The following is a 21494-nucleotide window of genomic DNA, read 5'->3' as shown; positions in this document are numbered from 1 at the left end:
ACCACTCAAACATTTCAATACTTCCTAGCACTGTAAAAAAAGTCCTTCTGGTATTCCAAGCTGATCACCCTGCAGCTGGAGGTCATGAGCTGAATGCCTGAAGGATATAACTTTTGCTTAAATGTGATTGGTGGGTCAGACCCTGTTGGGCTTGTTTGAAACCTAGTATGGTAAAAAAACGAAAAACATCCTACTTTCGGCCCAGAAAACTTTCTGCGGGTTTATGGACCCGAACAAGTATGTAAGCTTTGACGAGACATAATGACATTTAGGCGGCCAACAATCTGCTTTTTTGGTAAAGAGTCTCAAATCTAATAATGTCGAGGGACACCATGAAGGCATGAACTGCTAGTCATACCCACAACTTGACGTTGGACCCAGCCTACCCTACAAATGATTTCGATGTACCTCAACTACGTAATTTCTTGGAGGTATTTCTATTTTTTTGGATTGAGAATGTTAACAGAAAGTGAACAAGCACATACATACGAATTGAAGGTTTTCATTCATGATCGATGATTGAATTACGATATAATAGCAACACCTCATTGCAATTAGATATAATGATGATTTAAGCACGTATGAAATATACGTAATCTTCTACATCATCGTTTAGCTAGGTCTCGTTACATCAGTGCGCGCGGGAGACTTTTAATGATGATACATAATGATAATTTTGTATTACAATTTGTTTTCAAACTCTTATGATTTGTTTTAATGTGCGGTACGAAACAAAAGATGTATTCTGCTGCATCCGATGGACCTAATGGTCAATCTAGGAGAAGTGCATGCAAATAAAAACGGAATGTATACCAACCTTTTGCCCATGAGGGTGAGGGATGAGTGGAGCTGGGGGTTTGCTCCTTTCAGGTAAATATATATGGAGCTTTAATTTAGAAATTAAATTATGATAGAGAAGAAAGGGAGAAGGACAAGGATTTGGAGTCAATAGCAAGAACAAAGCTCTGGGCTCGAGAGCAAAAGAAACACAATAATTGGAACTTCCACACAGAATATCATTCATCTACGTCCTTTCCCTCTCCATCAATCTCTTTCTCTGGTCTTTTCCCGGGAACCCTAGCTGGCTCTGTTTTATTTCTTTTCCAGTTTTACCTTCCTGATTCTCAATAAATGGCCTCGTTCGAATGTTCCTAATCCGGCATCAAAAATACTCGCCTAATCTAGCTCATGAATCGAGATCCATGCATGTAATCGAGATTTGATTAAGCCAGAGTGTTGCCTTGGCTAGGGTCGCGTCTACTTTTCACCCTAGTTTCCAAAGTTAGGTTTTAAGATTTAGGGTTTCTTTCTTTCTTTAAGTAAACACTTTGTTGTTTGTTCAGTTAGAAAGTCGAATACTCGCACTCACCTCTCTCGCCACCAGAGAGTCAAGGGCACCGTACGGCGCAACTTCGGCTAAAGGCGGCCGGAGCTCGAACTTTTGAATTGTTCTGATATATAATTGAAATTCAATAATTAGTGGGCACTAATTTGGGGGATTCACGTGACTGTCTTTCATGAAAAAGGCGATTTTCTCATTACTAATGCCAGCTTTTGTCAAATGCTTTAATCTTCTACCACTCGCCTTGCCAAGCCAAGATTTGCTGAAGTACACTCCACAGCACGAACCCTATTTCCTAATTCCGATCCATATTGGATATATAGGTTAATGAGCTACCAATTGGTAATTATCGACTAATTGTTCGAGTACGCAAGGGAATGACATATGAGCGAGTTCTGCGATCAATTAACATAATTCAACTCGTTCATCAAAGGTATCAGATTAGAGAAAAGTAGAGAAGATTGTTAAAAAGAAAAGATGTGTTTAATTTGGGTCTAAACGTGTAGCCGGTCTAAGTTGATCAGTTGATATACATAAAAGATCAAATATAGATTGTTATTACTCTCATTTTGCAGATGGTTAGCACAAATAAATAAAAGTTAGTCATGTTTAAACACTTAATAGAAGATCGTAATAAAATTTGATATCTTTAAGAAACACATGCATGTGAGTTTTGTTTTCTTGGATATGTACATGCGTACAATTACAAAATCTGAAATGTATAGTTGTCCAAAATAAGTGATAGATAGCTGGAAACAAATAGCATCTAATCTCATCTTTTATGTTTCAATAAGTTATCCAAGCAAACAAAAACATTGGTCAACTCTACAAATTAGTGGACAATCTTTTGTTGAGTTAACAGTGAATTCTCGTATAACACTATAACGCTGTATTTGTTTGAGGGAAAGACAAGATTATAGATTCATTAGGTCGACAATAACAGGAAAGCAATTAGGGATTCAAGACCATTTTAATCATTTACTTCATTGAACAATCCTACATTGTTTAGTAGGGAGCTTATTTCCAGGCACCAAGGTGCTCCATCCACATGCCTTGCACGTGTTCCGTTAGTTGATGTCAAAATGAAACGGAGAAGTCGTATTTGAATATGTGATTCTACCTCTCTCACGGTCTCACCTCCATCCCCATTTGCAAACAGAAACTGTATCAATTTCAACCGATCAATGTCTCAGAGCTCACCTCTTTCCTATTTTCCATCAATCAATTAAATCAATCTCCCCAATCAGACCCGATTAACCATCAATCACGACATCAGTCGATACTCTGATTATTGCTTATTCAAACATATATTGAAAATTTAGAATTCTATAATTTCTTCTTCTTCATATTTAATCATGGCCATCAGGTAAGGTAGAATTGCTAAAGTCATATCCGATCCTAAACTCCCAATTCCTTTTATTTGGCCTTTCTCCTTCTCCTATTGCCTCTCAACGTAGGTCGTTTACGTCACCAGAAGATGTATCTATTGTCTCTATTTCTGGGTTTTAATTTCCAAACAAAGATGAAAACTTCGACAAAAGTTTGGTAGAGAGTAGAGATACATGTGCGTTCATTATGAATCAAGTAAAGCCATTGAATAAGAAGTAATTGAAATCGAAACATGAGGAATAGAGAATTTAAGCTGATTAATTGATGCGGGGCACTAACACTGTGTATTGAGTGTGTTGTGCATAAACCCATATTCTTTGAAGAACGAAGAATACATAAATCTCTAGTTTTTTTTTCGCTAGATTCACCTCTCTTAACGCCGTTAGCATGGAAGTTGTTGCTATGTATAAATTTAAAACATCAACGGCTTAGATTAAATTTTGGTAGTTGGTTCACTTAAACTTTGGTGCCTTGAATAAGTTTCCTAATAAGTTTCCTATTTAGTATAATTTCACTGTTTAGGGTACGTACAAAAAAACTAACGAAGAGTAAAGAGATATGAGTTGATATCAAGATTCCATAATATCATAAAATGTACAACGCTACTTTGACGAAACAATTGATCGATCTTGCTGCTTGCTGGCATATAACCAACATTTGCTCTGGGGTTCACGTCCTACACATAAGTACTAACACATAGGAACAGCCCATTTAAGCCTAATTCCGTTAAATATAGCCATCAAGCTTGTTGACCTTATCATCATAAGTGATTCAACGATCTCTAGCTCATCACCCCACTACTGTACAAAAACCCCATTTTTATCGTATCGATTAGTCAATCATAAAATGATTACCCGAAGAATTTTTGAGTGGAATACGAGGGCATTTAGCACAAGAGAACAAGACCCCCACAATTTCGTAGAGCTCGAAATTACGTTACCCTAAGAAAATGTTGTTTATTTTCATCAGAAATATATATTTTGTAGGATAATTAGTTTTACGCGTGATCGATCTGGGGCTACCAAAACCCTCGATCGAATGCAGTACATTATTGGCTAAAATTACACGTGGCGTGTGTCGATAGGATTGTGATGCATGTCCTCTTTTGGGAGGTAAGATTGGCTGGTGGAAGAAATGGGTAAAAAAGAAAAAAACTTGATAATTCATAGGGATGGTGAGAAAAAGAAGAAATAGTAAGCGGTTTTTTCGGTGTAATAACCGACACGTGGACGTATAGTGACCGTTCCGGCCTCATCAACCGGAAGAAAGACCAGAGAGGTGAATTTGCCATCCCTTTCTTGTTCTTTTAATCTAAGCTAAATCAGTACTGCTGAGTCTGAGTGAGTCTCTCTCCCAGTCACTCCCAGTCTCTTATCTCTCCCACACTGAGTCTGAGACCTTGTGTATATGTGACAGAGTTAGAGCTAGCAGAAAGAGAGATAGGTTTTCGTTTTGGCGTAGTTGTCTTAAATGGTCGATGAGGGTAGAGTAGTGAGAGAGAAAGAGAGAGAGAGTAAAGAGCAGAGTGGGTGCAGTTTCCATGGCGGCGTTGCAGGGCTCTAATTCCGTGCCATTATTGCTTAGAACAACGACACCACCAGAATTGAAAACCCAACCCTTCATCAATAACAAAACTACTACTTAGTTTTTCCTCTTCTTACCCTAAAATATTCCCAAACAATTAACCCTTCAAAAAAGCTGCCAAACAAAACCCAGACCTCCCCACCAGCATAGCAAAGAGATCACATAGCTAGATTTACACAGTACTCTATCTATTTATTTATCTATCTATCTATCTCACACAGAGAGGGAGAGTGATCAGTACCAGATCGGTCGGTTGACTCGGTTCAAAAACAGAAGTCGAAACCCTGGAAAACCCGGGTGTCAAAATCACTGATCCTCAATCAAGATTTGGGCTTCTGATATGGATTTTTACCCCAAATTGAGGTTATTTTCGTGTGCGAGAAATGGCTGGGTTCTTCGGTAGCTTAGGGGGAAGAGATCAAGGGGGGAGACACAAGCAAGACGGAGACGATGAGAGAGGAGGAAATTTAAACCTTTTCTCGTACGGGAACGAAGAGATCTACAACAACAAGGGGGGTTTCGAGTTATGGCCACAGTATCATCCTCACCATCCTCATCATCATCAGCAAAGCTTGAACTACTACGCGTTTGGAGTGGATCCTAGCCGTAGAAGCAACCATAACAACTTGGAGGGCAACGTCTCGGATGACTCATCTTCCGGGTTGAGGCTCACTGTGATGCAACAAGGTAGCGCTGGTGGTGCCGGTGGAGGTAGTGGTCTAGGATCAGGCGGAATGAATTGCCAGGATTGCGGGAATCAAGCTAAGAAAGACTGTCCTCACTTGCGGTGCCGAACCTGTTGCAAGAGCCGAGGGTTTCAGTGCCAAACACACGTCAAGAGCACTTGGGTTCCTGCAGCAAAACGTCGAGAGAGGCAGGAACAGTTCTCTGCTCTTCAGCAGCAGCAACAACAGCAATTACAGTTTCCGAAAAGGCCGAGAGATAATCAAGCAGGAGGTTCTTCTCTAGCCTGCGTTCGTTTACCCACTAACACGTCTGGTAAGCTTGTTGTTTACAATACAAACAAAGACTAATTAAATATGCACTCATACGATTTTCAGACTCCAAATTTGGACACTGGCCATCAGTAAATCCATGACAGAATTTCCAAATCCTGTTCAGTTTTCATGTAAAGAAAAAAGGAAAAACAGTAAGAACTTATGGCAAATCAGAACTTAATATCACTAGGAGTTGGATACATCCCATCAAATCCATATCCTTTGCGTGTGATAGAAAGTCCACCCCCTCCGGAACATAGTCCATATAAGTCACACCCACTCTGCTGTCTATCTTCTGTGTTCATTCTGTCACTGTTTGTTGGTAAAACTGACGAAAAGAATTCCATGAAATTCTTTGCACTCATACACTACTAACTGCTCCATTACTTTCCCTTTTGTTTCTTTGACAATTCGTTAAATATCATGAAAATAAAAATTAGGGTTGGAGCTTGCACCATTTCCAGCAGAGGTGAGTTCGCCAGCCGTTTTCCGGTGCGTGAGAGTTAGTGCAATGGACGATGTCGAGGAGCAGTACGCGTACCAGACGGCTGTGAACATCGGAGGGCACGTGTTCAAAGGACTTCTCTACGATCAAGGACTGGATGGTCATTACACAAGTGCAACCACCGCCGGCGAAAGCTCCTCAGGCCAACAAGACGGAGGAAGCGGAGGAGGGCATCCTCATAATAATCAACAGCAACTGAATCTTATAACTACCACAACAAGCACAAGCACCAACCCACCTACGGCAACGTTGCTCGATCCAACTATGGTGTTTCCGACTCCGCTGAATGCTTTTGTTGCTGGTACGCAATACTTCCCACCTCCGAGGTCTTAGAAAATAAAACAGCAGGGGCCAGCTAGCCATTGGGTCGGCTTCGTTTTTGCAACTCAATCTTCATGTCTCAGCTACTAGCTAGCTAGAACTAATATTCATTGTTCCTCTATTAATTGTTATGGCTTTCGATCATCATCGTAGATCATGTTAATTTTTAGCTTTTAACATGCCCTAGGAAACTGGAGATGATAATGATGATGATGATGAGAACGATATTGGGATGTTTGGTTTTGTTCCGAATTTCAATTATGGTTAATTAGAATAATTTAATTATGCAAGTTTGGCCTGGTAATTATTGTTTGTGCAGCAGCAGCAGCCGCTAGCTTGCATTATAATATCTGCTGTGTTTCCTTGGTTGACTTGTGTATTGTATTCTAGAAGTTCTCTTTTATTGTACGTCTGGGTTGGATATATTGAATGCGGTTTCTGGTGGTGGTGAACTCGAAACCCTTCTTTTCCCTGTTTATCCGGTGTCTTGCTGGAAATGTAAATGGGAGGACAAATAGGTTTCGTGTTCGGCTAACCATACATTTTAAATTCTTATGTCAAAACATGTCTGCAAAAGAAAACAGAGAATAATGAACGGTGCAGATATGCAGAGCCTTAAGATCTCATGCAATGCCGATTGGCAAGAGTGAAGATTGATTAGTTACCTAAATGTGTAATTTACAGAGACATTATATGACAACTACTTACCTGCCAAAGCTGTAAAATTTAGCAACTTGATATAGACGTTCGTGGATGGGAGTTAATGCACCTGAAATTAACCGATCAGATGCATGTGAACGTTTATACATATGCATTGTCTTTGTAATATGTGGGCTATGTAGCAATTGAGATATAGGGCTGAGCGAAGGAGGTACTTATATGTATGGAAGCTACTAAATGATGGAACCCTAGCCTGCTAGATTTGGTAGTAACGAAAGAAACGTACACCTTGTCAAAAAACTTCCATGCTCTTGTAAATTCTGACTCTTATCATGTGCAACCTCATTTCACTCTCTCTTCCTCTCTCTTTCTGGTTTCCATTTTGTGTTTTGCATTTATTTGTGTTAACTATAATCTCTCTCCTTATCGGGTACACAGTATTGGCACCTAAGGAGCTGAAATTGATATTTCCTATCTTTTAATTAGTATACGCTCTACATATGTTAATGAGCAGCATATACAATATGTAGAACTTACGGTTAGCAGGTTAAGATTGAAGATCGAATCTGTCATAGGAGAGCAAATCTAATCTAGCTGGAAATTAGAAACTGGATCAATGCATGGGGAGGAAATTAAGCTTCTTTACAATTACTGACTAATGTGATCAATGCCTGTATGGTATAATTAGTGAAACATTTGAGATATATGAGTTGGCTTAACTATGTGTGTTGCCTTTATCTGTAAGAGTATGACAAATGTAGGAAAAAGCTGGCCAGATAACTCATGCAATTGTTATTTTGTTAACATATATATGGTAAGGTGCTAAGGTATGGTGACGGAAGGCTCATGATCATGGGCTTGAGATGTTGCTTGCATGATAAGAACGCACATATATACGTAGGCGATCTCTTAAAGTGATAGAGCTACTTCATGAATTTATACTAATTATATAATTAGGGGGGGAGCCAAGATTTATAATGAGTTGAGCTAGCAAAAAATTTATAATTATTTATGAGTAATATATAAAAATTTGAGATAATATAGTATTTAAAATTCAAGTTTTTTACACTGCAAATTAACTTTAAAATATGTTTTTTTTGTAATTTGAAGTGAGCTATAAATAACTGTAGCCTGTAGCTATGCTATGAAGGATAAGAATTTGAGTATCTCGGGAAGTATACATACAATATGTGCACTAATTCTAGCACTGAACTATATTATACTGTTATTGACCAAAAAGAACTATATTATACTGCATCGTTCAAGGTTGAGATACGTGATATGTGTATCATCTATATGGTCCAGAAGTACTTCAAATTAAGTTCTTAACTAATGTGTAGATCGAGAAAGATGAATCATGTTTACTAACTATTAATTAATTTCTGACGATCGTCCACTTAAATCCACTGGTTTGCTCTCCTGGTGTGCGAGGTCACCAGTCTCTGTGTTTATGGAAGGACCTTCATTTTAGGTCAGGAAAGATGGGGGGTGGGGAACCGAAAGAGAAAGACGCAGTATTCTAATTCGTACTGGCTGGTTTTATAGATATTGATGATATTGCAGTAGCGAGTTACATAAAATGTCAGTCAAACAACCGTGCAAGCTAAAAAGCCTTGGTTAACTTGGAGTCTGGACATAGGCCGGCCAGACTATATAGCTATCTGATTTGACTTCCACGGTATACAGTAAACTTGTGATGATCATTCAAATTCTTCATAATGTAAAAATACTGTTCAGTGACTTCAGTCTAGACCACAAGAGTATAGTAGACCTGCGAATCCCTTTCATGTGCTCTCCGATAGCAAACTGTCAAATATATTTAAGTTCTGGAAAGTATATATGCAGATGGTTTTTCAAGCATTGTTTTTCTGTTTCCCTGAAAATCGAAAACTATTTTGAGATAGAATTTTACATTGGTTAAATCAGTAAAACTATTTTGAGATCACAGTTTTTTAACTCACTTATAGTTCAATAATTCTTTGGAGTAAGTAGTCCGTATCACACTCTTCTGGAAAAGCTTTTAGCATTAAGATACAGTACTGTATTGAATCTGGGTCCGTCATTGTGCTTAGGATAGGAACCTCTGTTCTGTCAATTTTCTTCTTTGTATGTCTGTTACTCTGTTATGTCATTTTCGAAATATAGATGAAGTGATGAACTGACTATGACTCTAGTGACCCAAATTAATTTGTATTAAGAACTGGGGACACATGCATAAATTAATCAGATGAAACATTTTTCTGTAACCCCACAGAAGTTCAATATAGACGTTAACGTTGAAGGCTCTACGTACTCTTCGTCATTTAAATTCTCTGGGCATCTTCTTCTCTGACTTCAATGTACCTTCACTGCTTGTGATGAACTTAATATATTGGTTGGTATAGGATTCTGTAAACAATAGAGTATAGAGTATAGAGGGGTATGTACCGTAATTAGATGGGACAACTCTTTGAATATATGTTTATACTTTATAAGCAATCAATCACCCTTGTTTTCTGGCTTTGTTCATAATAATATACACTTTCAAATCAACTACCTCCCGATTTAGCTAGGTCACGAGTCAAGGGATTGTGAAGCTAGCTAGAGCGACAAGCTAGTTAATGCGTGTTTAATAGTAGTAATAGTAACAAGTGGACCTAGGTAGTCTCATTACTCATGTATATGCATATATGGATAAATTGGACACGGCATGGATCTACATATCATATAAAAAATACAGGAATCGTCCTGTCGGAGTTCCGATCAACTTATCATACTTAATTGCCAATATGGTTCATCCAAATCGAATGCTATTGAGAATTGAGTATTGACACTCGGTCTCAAACTCAGTGAGCTGCCTTACCCTATACGTACCATGGTGTACGCCAAGTAGCCGATCGCAATGCAACTATGGTTAATCGTACGTGGCAGCGATGACTATAGCCAGTGGAACTCAACTTGATGCATGCATTATATCAGCTGAATGCAAAGCCAAGAGAAGAGAGGGCAAAGCTAATTATGGACCCTAGAAACCACGAAGGTGGGCAAATTATTAGTTAGCTGTCTCGAGCGTGGTCGATCTTGACTGACTGACACGAAATGGGCATGATTACGAGTTGTAGATCTCTGATCTGATGAATCGAGTGGTTGATTATCCTTTTCTAGATGGCCAAAACCCTAGCTGGCTAAGTAATATTTATGACAATGTATATAATGGGATTGATCGATCAGTAGTGTAGTTAATGTTTGGGGTTTTCGTTTAATACATAGGCTCTTCAGGGCTAGTGGAGCCTTTAGCAAGGTAGGGTTGCGGCCAGAGCCAGACGCATGCGAGTGATCCGATTGCTCGATTTCTCCGTTAGTTTATGAATCTCTTTGAATCATCTATGTATATATTTATATATCTTGCGCTTCTCTTGTTGCTAAGCTAAGCCAATCTAGGTTTATAACGTCAGCGTGGTCCAAACAAGTCTGTGTCTCCTACATAGCTTTGCCGCTATGAACAGTCTATATATTAGCTGTAGTTAATCCTTGTGAGTTTCTGTGTGAAAGCCGTAATGTCCCTGATTGATATCATTGTCTGCTAGCTACTAATTGTTTCAGTGCAGAGGTTAATTCATTTTCCACGAAAGTAATTAAAACCTATTGGTATGTAATATTTAGAGACCTTTCCTTGCAGCAATTAGGGTAGCTAAGCAAATTCAAACGGATCGAGACGTCTCTCAACTTACCTCATCCTCATCGATCTACTACGTACTCTGTCTCTCATTTCTATGGAAAGAGATGGGACAGAGTACAGACTAACAGAGGGGGGAGGTGATGGTGACCCAGCGGTTGTTAACTAGGTGTTTGTTGCCGGCCATTTCGATCCTCAAGATGTAGAAAAATAAGCAGTGTAGTTGGGTGACATGGTTGCATTTAAAGAGCATGAAGCTAATTTTTCAAACAACAATTGGATTGATTTTCATGTTGTCACACTTGTATCACAACTAGATAATGAGTAGGTCTCATGAGCCTCGTCGTAAGCTAATTTGAAACGGTGTATATGCAAGAAGACGAGAAGTATGAGGTATAGATATGAGGAGTCAAATTAAAAGCCCTCTTTACCTATTAGGCTAATCTACTCTTCCCCACCCAACCGATCCCACTCCACGGCAGTTGGAAATTCAGTAGCTGTACGTGTCTATTTTTCACATGCATTTGGGTATGATTTAAAATTTGGATTTAGGGGTCCTGCTGCTTCCGGGGACCTTTTTTTAGAAAAGATTTTCGGTGCTTCATCAGTTGATTTAAGGATAATGATGTTCAAAATGGTTATATATATTTGTGATCATATCATTGAAACTCTATCCAAAACAGTTTCTTTGTGGATGATTCACTGATCGAAGTACTAAATCCAGATTCTCTTAATGAGTATATTGTCTCACTTTTACCTTCAATGATCGAGTGTAAATGACTCAAACTCATACCTGTAGTTTAATTACCTACTGGTAGTTCTTTCTGCAATTCATATGACAACCTTTCCTGATCAGGCGACCGATGTTATTCTCTCATTCTGTCTTGAATCCTACAGCCACAGTGACCTTGTCAAATTATGTTCAAAGGTTTCTTTTGTGGATTATGTATTTGTTCATACCACAAGTCCACAACAACAGAAGAATGCAGCCCAATTTAGCGGGCCTTCTGATTGGCTTTGCTGTTGGGTTATTGGGTAGTAAACTCCTTTACTTCCCCGGTCCCTTTAGTCTTTACTTGATACAATCACCGATACTACGTTGTCCCAGACTCCCATCTCCCAACTCAATATGTGAAATGTTGTTAACATTGTCACATTGGGTCCTATCATAATTTATAAGCACAAGACTTGTTTGAGTTATAATTATTATATACCAGGGTAGTTCCATCATTTGCTTATCGCAATCTAGTCATATAACTCATGTAAACCTACATTCTTCATCCAAAGTAAACGCATATTTCAAATCAACAAATCCTAAATCCTTTCATGCCACCAGAGGCCTTGGTTATGATTTTGTCGATGTGGGTCATGTCCATTTGCTTCCACATTTCCTAGTTCGACCCAACTTATCATAATATCTTGCTTGACCATTAAAAATTCTTGATCCAAAAAACCATTTAGAGAAAATCCACTCTGGCCTAAAACTTGTGTGTCATAGTCCACATTTTTCAACACTTTTCTTTTTAGAATCATTCTTTCAAGTTCTAAACACAAATTCCGAATCTCAATTCTCATAAATTGTGAAAAACATGTGCCAAATATTAGTCATCAACTCTTCATTGAGAGCGACCTAATTGTGGGTTGTGAGTTGTGACTTTTGACCAAGTTTGAATCACAAGCCAAGTCCGCTTCACCCTTGAAGAGTCGGTGCAGACGGGGCAGTTACGTCATTCCGTCGTCCCTAAGATGGCGCGTCGCCGTCGCGCGCGTATGAACTTTCAAGTTTAAACCAATGGGCTTCCATCTCCAAACTCACCACACTCTATCAAAAAGCGCCACGTAACCGCACAATGTAAAAGTCAAAATTAAGTTCTCGTTTCTCCACCAAAAATGGTAGTTGTCGCCGTCGGGTAAACGCTTGAGGAATAAAGAAGAAAAAAGAAGAAGGAAAAAGCACGAATCATTTTGAGCCCCAGACTCGGATTTTGATCTGGGTTCGAATTAGGTATTAGAATAGAAGCAACCGCATTCTCTTCTGTAGCTCTCGTTGATATTCGTTTCTGTTAGAAACAAAAATGGGGACGGAGAATTGCTGGCCGACGATGGATCTGCTGCGGTCGGAGCCAATGCAATTGGCGCACCTCATCATTCCGATTGAATCGTCTCGCCGCGCCATCTCGTACCTCGGCGAGCTCGGCCTTTTTCAATTCAAAGATGTTAGTCCCTCTCTCATTTTTAACCGCACATTTTGGATTTTGTAATTTCCATTCATTTCATTGGCTGCATTTGTTTATGTCTGGTGGTTGAAGCTCAATGCGGAGAAGAGCCCGTTCCAGAGAACATACGCCGCTCAGGTACATTCCTCGAAACTCAATTTTTCACTTGTGTAGAAGGTGATTATGTAGAGTTTTGTGAACAATGCCATAGGTTTACTGCCTTGGTTTTGGTGTGAGGAGTTGGCGCAATGCGAAATCGCTGTGTCGAATTTGAAATTGATGTGATCTGATGGTGGTTGTGTGTAATGTAGATCAAACGATGTGGGGAAATGGCTAGGAGATTACGTTTCTTCCGAGATCAGATGAGGAAGGCGGGGTTGTCGCAATCTACAATGTCTTCGATGAGCAATGATACAGATCTCGATAGCTTGGAGGTAGTTTTTAAGAAGTTGATTTTTCAGTTTTCAGTTTTTTGAGACTATTGTAGTGTATATTGATTAAGTTTTAATTTGGGGGATTGTGGCCAGGTTAAACTTTGTGAACTTGAAGCTGATCTATTGGAAATGAATGCAAATAATGATCAATTGCAACGCACTTATAGCGAGCTATTAGAATACAAGCTTGTACTGCAGAAGGTACAAATCCTTTTATAACTGATATTGCACTGACTCATTGTTTGCATTTACGTTGATGTGATACTGAAAATTAGTTTGCCTCAACCATGATCACATTATCTCTGATACTTCTTACTAGACGGCTAAAGTTTTTCACTTATTTCAGGCTGGGGAGTTTTTTAATACAGCTAAAAGTAGTGCCGCAGCTCAGCACCAAGAAATTGAAGTGCAGCCCATGGGTGAAAAATCCATTGACAGTCCATTATTACTCGAACAAGTGCAGCTTTGTAGTTTTCTATTTCGTTTTGTTGGTTATTGTTAAAGTTCTTTTTCCTTTTCCCTTGAATGATGCTTAAAGTTTCATTTGCTGTAGGAAATGACTACAGATCTATCTAAGCATGTAAAGCTTGGGTCTGTGAGTGGTCTTGTTCCAAGAGAAAAGTCTATGGCCTTCGAACGGATTTTGTTTCGTGCCACCAGGGGTAATGTATTTCTGAAGCAAGCTGTAGTCAATGGCGCAGTTGTTGATCCTGTGTCAGGAGAGAAGGTTAATACCCAACTGTCATCTTAATGTTCCAAGATAAACTTTTAATTATGGTTATGCTGACAATGCATGGGATTTACATACACCTTTCTTCTCTTTGTTCTTAGAATTTTTTCTGCACTGAATGTTATAATCTAAGGAAGAGTTCCTCTTCTGTATGTACAAGTGTTAATAAAAAAATAAAAGAAAGAACTAAGCGTTAATCAGACAGAACTTATTTTCAATAAAACAAATCAGACAGAACTTAATGATTTACTTCCTCCTATCTATGATGCGTCTATTTTTTTTCTCTGCTTGGTGTGTTTGTACATAAATGTTCTAGATTTCATTCTCTTCCCACTAAAATGGTTAATTTTTCACAACTCCTCCCCCCTGTTCCGTATAGCTTTTCTTTTGATAATTGATAAATTACTGTTTACAGGTTGAGAAAAATGTGTTTATCATCTTCTATTCTGGAGAAAGGGCAAAGAATAAAATTCTGAAGATATGCGAGGCTTTTGGAGCAAACCGTTACCCATTTACAGATGACTTGGGAAAACAATTTCAGATGATTACAGAGGTACATGGTGTTCGTTTTATATACCAAGAACTTTAGGATAATACAAATGTTGAGATCTATTGACTAGTGGTAATCATGTATATTTGAAAAACACAGAGAGGACATATTTTCATGTCTTCCAAATAGTCATTAAGATTTTAATATGGTCAAGAGTTCTGATTCAGTAGCAATAGCGTGGTCACAAGGCATCTAGAATCATCCTGCAATCCACTAAATGGTGATTGAATGGTCTCATTTTCTCACTAATACCAGCATAAAAGGAAAACTTTTATTGCTTAAACCGCATCAAATAGGTTTTTGTCTCACATTTGTGTATTTCTAGAAAAGTTTTTTTAACTGCAGTTTTATTTTTATACGAAACTAAAATCACCAAAATCTCAAGCATCTTGTGCCCATAAAAAGATAATAGTAGCATTTTTGCGAACTAGCGTGAAGCACAGTGATGTGGATTAAAAGCTGAGCTTGGCAGATTTGTTAGACATAAACCATCATGTCCTAGTAAATACAGTAGTACACTCCGTTTTGTCTATTTGTGGATATTACGTTAAGAGCAGTCACAGTACAATCTGAACTCTATAACTCCTTTAATTTCTAGGTGTCTGGAAAAATATCAGAGCTGAAGTCTACCATTGATGCTGGACTTTTGCACCGTAACAGTTTATTACAGACAATTGGCCATCAATATGAGCAATGGAACCTTCTGGTATGTTTAGTTCTTCCAATTACCTACCGTATCTCCTTTCATTATATGATCTATAGATTGATGCCCATGTGAGTTTGGTCATTACCACCGAGTATAATTATCCTTAAGTTTAATTTCTCCATGACGTGATAGGTGAAAAAGGAAAAATCCATCTTTCACACCTTAAACATGCTCAGCATTGATGTGACAAAGATGTGTCTTGTTGCAGAAGGTTGGTGTCCTGTATCTGCATCAATTCAGGTTTGTTTTTGTTGTTCTGCAACAATTTCGTGGTGAAGCACATAACATTGTATTTATGCAATGCATCTTGGAAGGAATATTTATAAACTGCAAGTCTGAATTTTACAGATCCAAAATGCACTACAGCAGGCAACCTACGATAGTAACTCTCAAGTTGGGGCCATATTCCAAGTTTTGCACACAAAGGAATCGCCTCCAACATATTATCGTACAAACAAATTTACTACTATTTTTCAAGAAATTGTTGATGCATATGGGTGAGTTAGATGTGTAGGTTATGTTTCTACAAGATGTAAAACACATGAAGGGGTTATATACATGGAATAATTTGATTCAAGTACAATATTCACAGGGTTGCCAAGTATCAGGAGGCTAATCCTGGTGTATATACCATTGTCACTTTCCCTTTCCTTTTTGCTGTGATGTTTGGAGACTGGGGGCATGGTATTTGCTTGTTGCTGGCATCACTATATTTCATCATCAACGAGAAAAAGTTTTCTAATAAGGTAATGGTGCATGGCTTTCTGAAAGCTGATTGTCCACTCTTTCTTTGTAATTTGCATCGCCATGCAACTTCGACTAACTTAGGTTTGTTGACTGCAGAAACTTGGGGACATTATTGAAATGACATTTGGTGGTCGTTATGTTATTTTTATGATGGCACTGTTCTCAATTTACACAGGATTGATATACAATGAATTCTTTTCAGTCCCATTTGAACTATTTGGGCCTTCTGCTTATGCATGCCATGACTCATCTTGCAGGTACGCAATCTATCTGAGATACTTCAATATAGTTTTGGTATATCGTCCCCATTTGAGTTCATTAATAGTTTGTCTTTGTATTTGCAGGGATGCTACTACAATGGGTTTGACTAAGGTGCGTGACACATATCCATTTGGTTTGGACCCTAAATGGCATGGTTCCAGGTCCGAATTACCCTTTCTAAACTCGTTGAAGATGAAGATGTCAATCCTACTAGGAATGGCCCAGATGAATCTTGGAATTGTTTTAAGTTACTTCAATGCAAAATTTTTTGCAGATAAGCTGAATGTATGGTAAGCTATATTGCTCAACTTGATAGTTTCTGCATGTTAATTTATTATGCATCAGTATGTAGTATTAACTTTAAGTAGAGTAGTTAGCCTAATATTCTCAACTTAAAAGAGATTTTGAGGTATTGTATCTCTAATATGTACATCCAAACTTTTTGGTTTGCAAATACATGTATACTACTCCATGTTCCCTCTTGTTAATCAGTCTTCTGAACTTCTGAAGAATCAGGCATGTTTAAGTGTTATGAGATTCTAAATTTCAACCATCAATTCCTCATAACTATGTTTCTGTAGGTACCAATTTGTTCCTCAGATGATATTTTTAAACAGCCTGTTTGGCTACCTTTCACTCCTTATTGTTGTGAAATGGTGCACTGGTTCAAAAGCTGATTTGTATCATGTAATGATATACATGTTCCTGAGTCCCTTCGACGATCTGGGTGATAATCAGCTATTTTGGGGTCAAGGAGTTCTTCAGGTTTCATTCTCTTTTCTTCGATTATGCCAAAATTTCTAAAATAGTAATGATATTATATAATGATACTGATCCTAAAACGTTCCCTGTTTCTAATCATCAGATTCTATTGTTACTATCCGCTCTTGTTGCCGTGCCATGGATGCTGTTTCCAAAGCCTTATATCTTGAAGAAGCAGCATGAGGAGGTATTCTCGAAATTGTAGTGTTTCCCTTTATAGTCTAAGATATGGTTCTTGTGCCTAAACTCCCTCATTCATGAACTGGAATTCTCTTTTCTGTACATCCTAATGATCCTTTTACAATTTTTTGATACCCTGTTTCCTCAGAGGCACCAAGGTCAATCCTATGCGTTGCTCCTGACTGGGGAGGACCCTCTTGAAGATGACCAGGAAGACCATCACGACTCAAAAGGTCATGAGGAATTTGAGTTCACCGAGATCTTTGTACACCAACTCATACATACAATAGAGTTTGTGCTTGGAGCAGTGTCCAATACTGCTTCATATCTACGATTATGGGCACTCAGGCATGTGGCTGAAACTTAACCATTTTATAGCATCCAAGCTTATTTAGGCATCTTAACCTTCATGGACATGTGTAATTGTACATCTCAAATAGTTATAGATACTTCAGTTCAGTATTAAATGATGATCCTCTTGCTTGTCCTTTCTTTACTGTGTTCAGCTTAGCACATTCAGAGTTGTCCAGTGTATTTTACGACAAGGTTCTGCTTCTAGCTTGGGGGTAAATTCTTTCTTTCCGTGTCTTTTCTCCTGTTACAGAACTTTGAGATCTCAAAAGTGCCTAGTCTTGAATGAATCTCATGGTATTTGCTACTGCAGGTACAACAATGTCTTCATTCTGATCATTGGCGTAATCGTGTTTATCAGTGCAACTGTTGGAGTGCTACTAGTGATGGAGACCTTAAGTGCCTTCCTGCATGCCTTGAGGCTTCACTGGATGGAGTTCATGAACAAGTTTTATGAGGGCGGTGGTTACAAATTCTACCCGTTTTCATTTGCTCTACTCAGTATCGAGGATGAAGATTGAAACGTTGCGATTTTTTATTTGTACAATCCTACAAGTCTAGATGTAAAATAGAAATGTATTGATGTGATTCATTGTACACAGAAATATACTGTGGACTGTACAATACGAACTGTATTGATGTGATTCATTGTACACAAAAAATATACTATGTACTGTGTAATACGAAGTTACGAACTGACACAATGTATTCCTTCCACGATGTGGAGTTTTTGAGAGTGAGGAACTGTATTAGTTTAAGAGTGGGCCTTCCACCGTGCTACATTTAGGTCTAGACTTGAGGCCCATTGATATATCTTTGTTCGGTCAGTTTCGTCTTTCGTGTGGCGGTGAGGGTCAACAGTTGATTAGACATTTGAAACTTGAAATGACTTTTCCCGGAGGTTTGATCTTCGAACAACGTTAACAATGTGCAAGTTTCAAGAGAACAGCTTGCAGCTATATGAGCACACGCTTTAAAACCCGGGGAATATTACACCTCCTAATTAACCAAAAGAACAATGATTGACTTCCCTAGCTTTTACCAACTCGATCGATCTTACATTGTCGGAAATCAAAAGCTGCAAGATTAGCTATTGTCGAGGTCGCCAATGAACGAAATTAACGACTCACGACTTCTGAAGAATATTATCAAATATAAACCGTGTTCTTTTGTATTCCGGAGTACTATTAAAACCCTAGCAACATGAGTTGTGTTCCGGTTGATAAAACGGTCTAATAAATACGAGCTACAGTGAGAAGATCGACTTGTATGTTTGTGGGAGGAACTAACCTAACAGGCCTATCCTTGATCTTCGAGTCTCTCAATTGCTCAGTTACATCAAAACGGAAAACGGGGGATCGGACTACTCTCTAGGACGGAAAGTGTAATGATCATGGCGTATATTGGTCCCCACGCACGTCGAAATGCGAGCCAGTGAAGCAAAGCAAGAATACCATCTCCAAGTTTAGCTCTTCTTCACCTACATGTGAAACACCAATCCACAAACCCATTCCATTCTTGGTAATGTCTTTCTGGTTCTCTATCCACACATTAGTTTCTCTTTTCTGCTTATTAGGTTCTTCTGTGATCTAGAGCTAAGCTAATTCTGCAACTCAGATCGGTTTGGAAGCTGCTCATTCAGATCAGCCAAGGGTACAATGGCGAGAGGTAAGATCCAGATCAAGAGGATAGAGAACGTGACGAATAGGCAGGTCACCTACTCCAAGAGGAGGAACGGACTCCACAAGAAGGCCAAGGAGCTCACTGTTCTCTGTGATGCCAAGGTTTCTCTCCTCATGGTTTCCTCCTCCGGAAAGCTTCATGAGTACATCAGCCCCTCCATCACGTAATTGAATCCTTAGCTCCGAGATCTCATTCCGGTTATCAAACCCTAGCTTCAGTTTTAATTATGGTATTAAGTTTTTGTGTGTAGGACAAAGCAAGTCTACGATGAGTACCAGAAAGTTCTCGGCATTGACCTTTGGAAATCGCACTATGAGGTGAACCGATCTCTCTCACACTATCTCTGTATCCAGCTTTAGTTCTGTAACTAATTAAGCACATTTAATATGTCTGTAATCATTTGTACAGAAAATGCAAGAGAATTTGAAGAAACTAATGGAGACTAATAAGAGTCTCAAGAGGCACATCAGGTAATATCTATAATTTACAGTATGTGGGGGAAAAATTTAAAGTATAATGAGCTTGATGATCTAGTTCTAAACTTTGACATATATAGGCAAAGGCTGGGGGAGTGTTTGGACAATATGGGATTTACTGAGCTGCATAGTCTTGAGGAAGAAATGCAAACCGCTGTGCAAGTTGTTCGTGCTCGCAAGGTTGTACATATCGATCTTTAATTGTCCCTCCTTTTGTCGAGAAAATCTGTAGATCATAGTGGCTCTTATTATTTGTTTTCTATTAAAGAAAAATATTTACTGAATGATCAAGAATTACAAAGATAGGAGTAGCTGCATATTATAAATTTTATTTATTAATTAGATTATCATGCTTAAAATCTCCCCTAAAACAAGCGTATTGATAACATTTCAAATTAATATATGGCTGCCGTATAGCTCACTGGGTTAATCAACCAAGGATGTTGAGTAATTTCATATCCAAAGTATTAAGTATACTGTGTGATATAGGTGCAGCAAGTTTAGGGTTTAATTTAGGTGAAATTATAGGTGCAGGCTGTGCCGCATGTTAAACTCAATAGCCAGCTGTAAGTTCACTTTCTTTTCTTTTCAGTTTTTGTAGTAAAGTTTCACTGCATAGTTTGAGTCCTTTAGTGTATTGATAGTATGGGGATCAATTGCTGCATTTTTCGACGAAGTGTCTGTCTAATGTACTCTTTGTATTCCGTTTCGCTTCAATCAGATTGATGGCTTTGTTTTGGTCACTTCAATGTTAGATCATTTTACTAAGAGCCTGTCTACTTTTCAAGGTTTTATTGGAACATAAATAGGTGATTCACTGATTTGGAGATTTGATCGCATATATATATATAGGCGTAACTGGATAATATATATGTATATTTCAGTTTCTTCAATCAGATTGATGGCTAACATATATAACATCTGTGATGATTGACAGGAGAAGCTGCTCAGCACTCAGATTCAGACCAAGTCGAAAAAGGTAATCATGCATATTCACCATATCGCTAGGCATATATATATATGGTTGGCAATCCTTTTTTCGATGATGCATGGTTGGCAATCCTATTGTCCATTGACTCTTTTGATGTGATAATTAATATATATGTATCTAGAGCAATCTGTTTCATTTCTCTCCATTACCTGATGACAGCTTCGGAATGCAACAGCTTACAACAGGAGAATCTTTGAAGTATGCTACTCTTCAAACATGCATATATGTTAATCTGTTTCGAATTCTTTGCGCTATACATACATAGTTACGTACGTTAGATTAATGTGAATGCTTTCTTTAATCTGTATTATTCATAGGATTTGGAGGATCCGCACTACGGATTGGTTGATGATGGAGGGGAATATTATGATCCTGTCATTGGCTACTCAGCAAATGGAGACCCTCACAATGTATTTCCGTTACGGCTGCAACCTCCTTATCATCACCCTAATTATCTTCACCATGGTGGAGGTTCAGATCTCACGACCTACGCTTTGCTCTGATCGAGTATTATGCAAGCTGATCGATCAGGGCGAGAATATTAATCTTCAGTCGGCAATGAAGTTCAACCTGTGGTGGAGTATGCATTCTACGTACTGTATTAATTAAGACTAATATGACATTAAGCTTTTTAGCTAGATAGTACTACCTGTGGTGGATGTTATGAATGTTATATTGAAGGGACTGGTAGATATAGACGCATGTAGAGTACTGTACTGCGTCCATGAGATTCTTACTTGTGCCTAGTAGTTTCGATCATAAACCTTCGTCTTTTGTAATCTGTTTGGTATCTCTAAGTGGATTCAATTGAAGATCGAGTTCCTGCTCGTGAATAAGCAACTTTGTTTTATGTAGACACTCTAAACATCTCATACGTCCAAAAAGTGCATACGGAGTTTTCGAACTTTATTTTTGTTATAAGAAAAAAAAATGTATAGACCGAAAACTAAAAT

General features: G+C 38.4%; 3 protein-coding genes across 3 annotated transcripts; all 3 read left to right on the top strand.

Annotated features, from left to right (window-relative positions):
- The first annotated feature begins 4084 nt into the window (after positions 1–4084).
- LOC126782585 (protein SHI RELATED SEQUENCE 1-like) lies at positions 4085–6424 on the top strand. Its single transcript, XM_050507860.1, has 2 exons — positions 4085–5314; positions 5754–6424. Exons 1-2 carry the CDS (start codon positions 4699–4701, stop codon positions 6149–6151), a joined length of 1014 nt encoding a protein of 337 aa, XP_050363817.1. The 5' UTR covers positions 4085–4698; the 3' UTR covers positions 6152–6424.
- Positions 6425–12380: 5956 nt separating this feature from the next.
- Positions 12381–18110, top strand: LOC126785371 (V-type proton ATPase subunit a3-like). Its single transcript, XM_050511035.1, has 18 exons — positions 12381–12670; positions 12764–12808; positions 12982–13104; positions 13198–13305; positions 13451–13561; positions 13658–13831; positions 14250–14387; positions 14983–15090; positions 15223–15330; positions 15439–15587; positions 15683–15836; positions 15934–16094; positions 16182–16388; positions 16680–16863; positions 16964–17047; positions 17189–17388; positions 17547–17606; positions 17705–18110. Exons 1-18 carry the CDS (start codon positions 12530–12532, stop codon positions 17910–17912), a joined length of 2463 nt encoding a protein of 820 aa, XP_050366992.1. The 5' UTR covers positions 12381–12529; the 3' UTR covers positions 17913–18110.
- A 939-nt stretch (positions 18111–19049) lies between these two features.
- Positions 19050–21044, top strand: LOC126783534 (floral homeotic protein DEFICIENS). Its single transcript, XM_050509016.1, has 7 exons — positions 19050–19237; positions 19325–19391; positions 19483–19544; positions 19631–19730; positions 20488–20529; positions 20701–20739; positions 20859–21044. The coding sequence occupies exons 1-7, from the start codon at positions 19050–19052 to the stop codon at positions 21042–21044; spliced, it is 684 nt and encodes a 227-aa protein (XP_050364973.1).
- The last annotated feature ends 450 nt before the right edge of the window (positions 21045–21494 follow it).

The sequence above is a fragment of the Argentina anserina genome, chromosome 2 (assembly GCF_933775445.1).
Source record: "Argentina anserina chromosome 2, drPotAnse1.1, whole genome shotgun sequence".
Taxonomy (NCBI): Eukaryota; Viridiplantae; Streptophyta; class Magnoliopsida; order Rosales; family Rosaceae; genus Argentina; species Argentina anserina.
This window is presented reverse-complemented; position numbering and strand designations above follow the sequence as displayed.

Coding starts and splice junctions, on each gene's coding strand:
- LOC126783534 (XM_050509016.1), top strand. CDS start 19,050: ATGGCGAGAGGTAAGATCCAGATCAAGAGGATAGAGAACGTGACGAAT. Junction 19,392..19,482: donor TTTGGAAATCGCACTATGAG/GTGAACCGATCT, acceptor TCATTTGTACAG/AAAATGCAAGAGAATTTGAA. Junction 20,740..20,858: donor ACAACAGGAGAATCTTTGAA/GTATGCTACTCT, acceptor TATTATTCATAG/GATTTGGAGGATCCGCACTA.
- LOC126782585 (XM_050507860.1), top strand. CDS start 4,699: ATGGCTGGGTTCTTCGGTAGCTTAGGGGGAAGAGATCAAGGGGGGAGA. Junction 5,315..5,753: donor TTTACCCACTAACACGTCTG/GTAAGCTTGTTG, acceptor AATAAAAATTAG/GGTTGGAGCTTGCACCATTT.
- LOC126785371 (XM_050511035.1), top strand. CDS start 12,530: ATGGGGACGGAGAATTGCTGGCCGACGATGGATCTGCTGCGGTCGGAG. Junction 13,832..14,249: donor ATCCTGTGTCAGGAGAGAAG/GTTAATACCCAA, acceptor TACTGTTTACAG/GTTGAGAAAAATGTGTTTAT. Junction 15,091..15,222: donor ATGAGCAATGGAACCTTCTG/GTATGTTTAGTT, acceptor ATGACGTGATAG/GTGAAAAAGGAAAAATCCAT.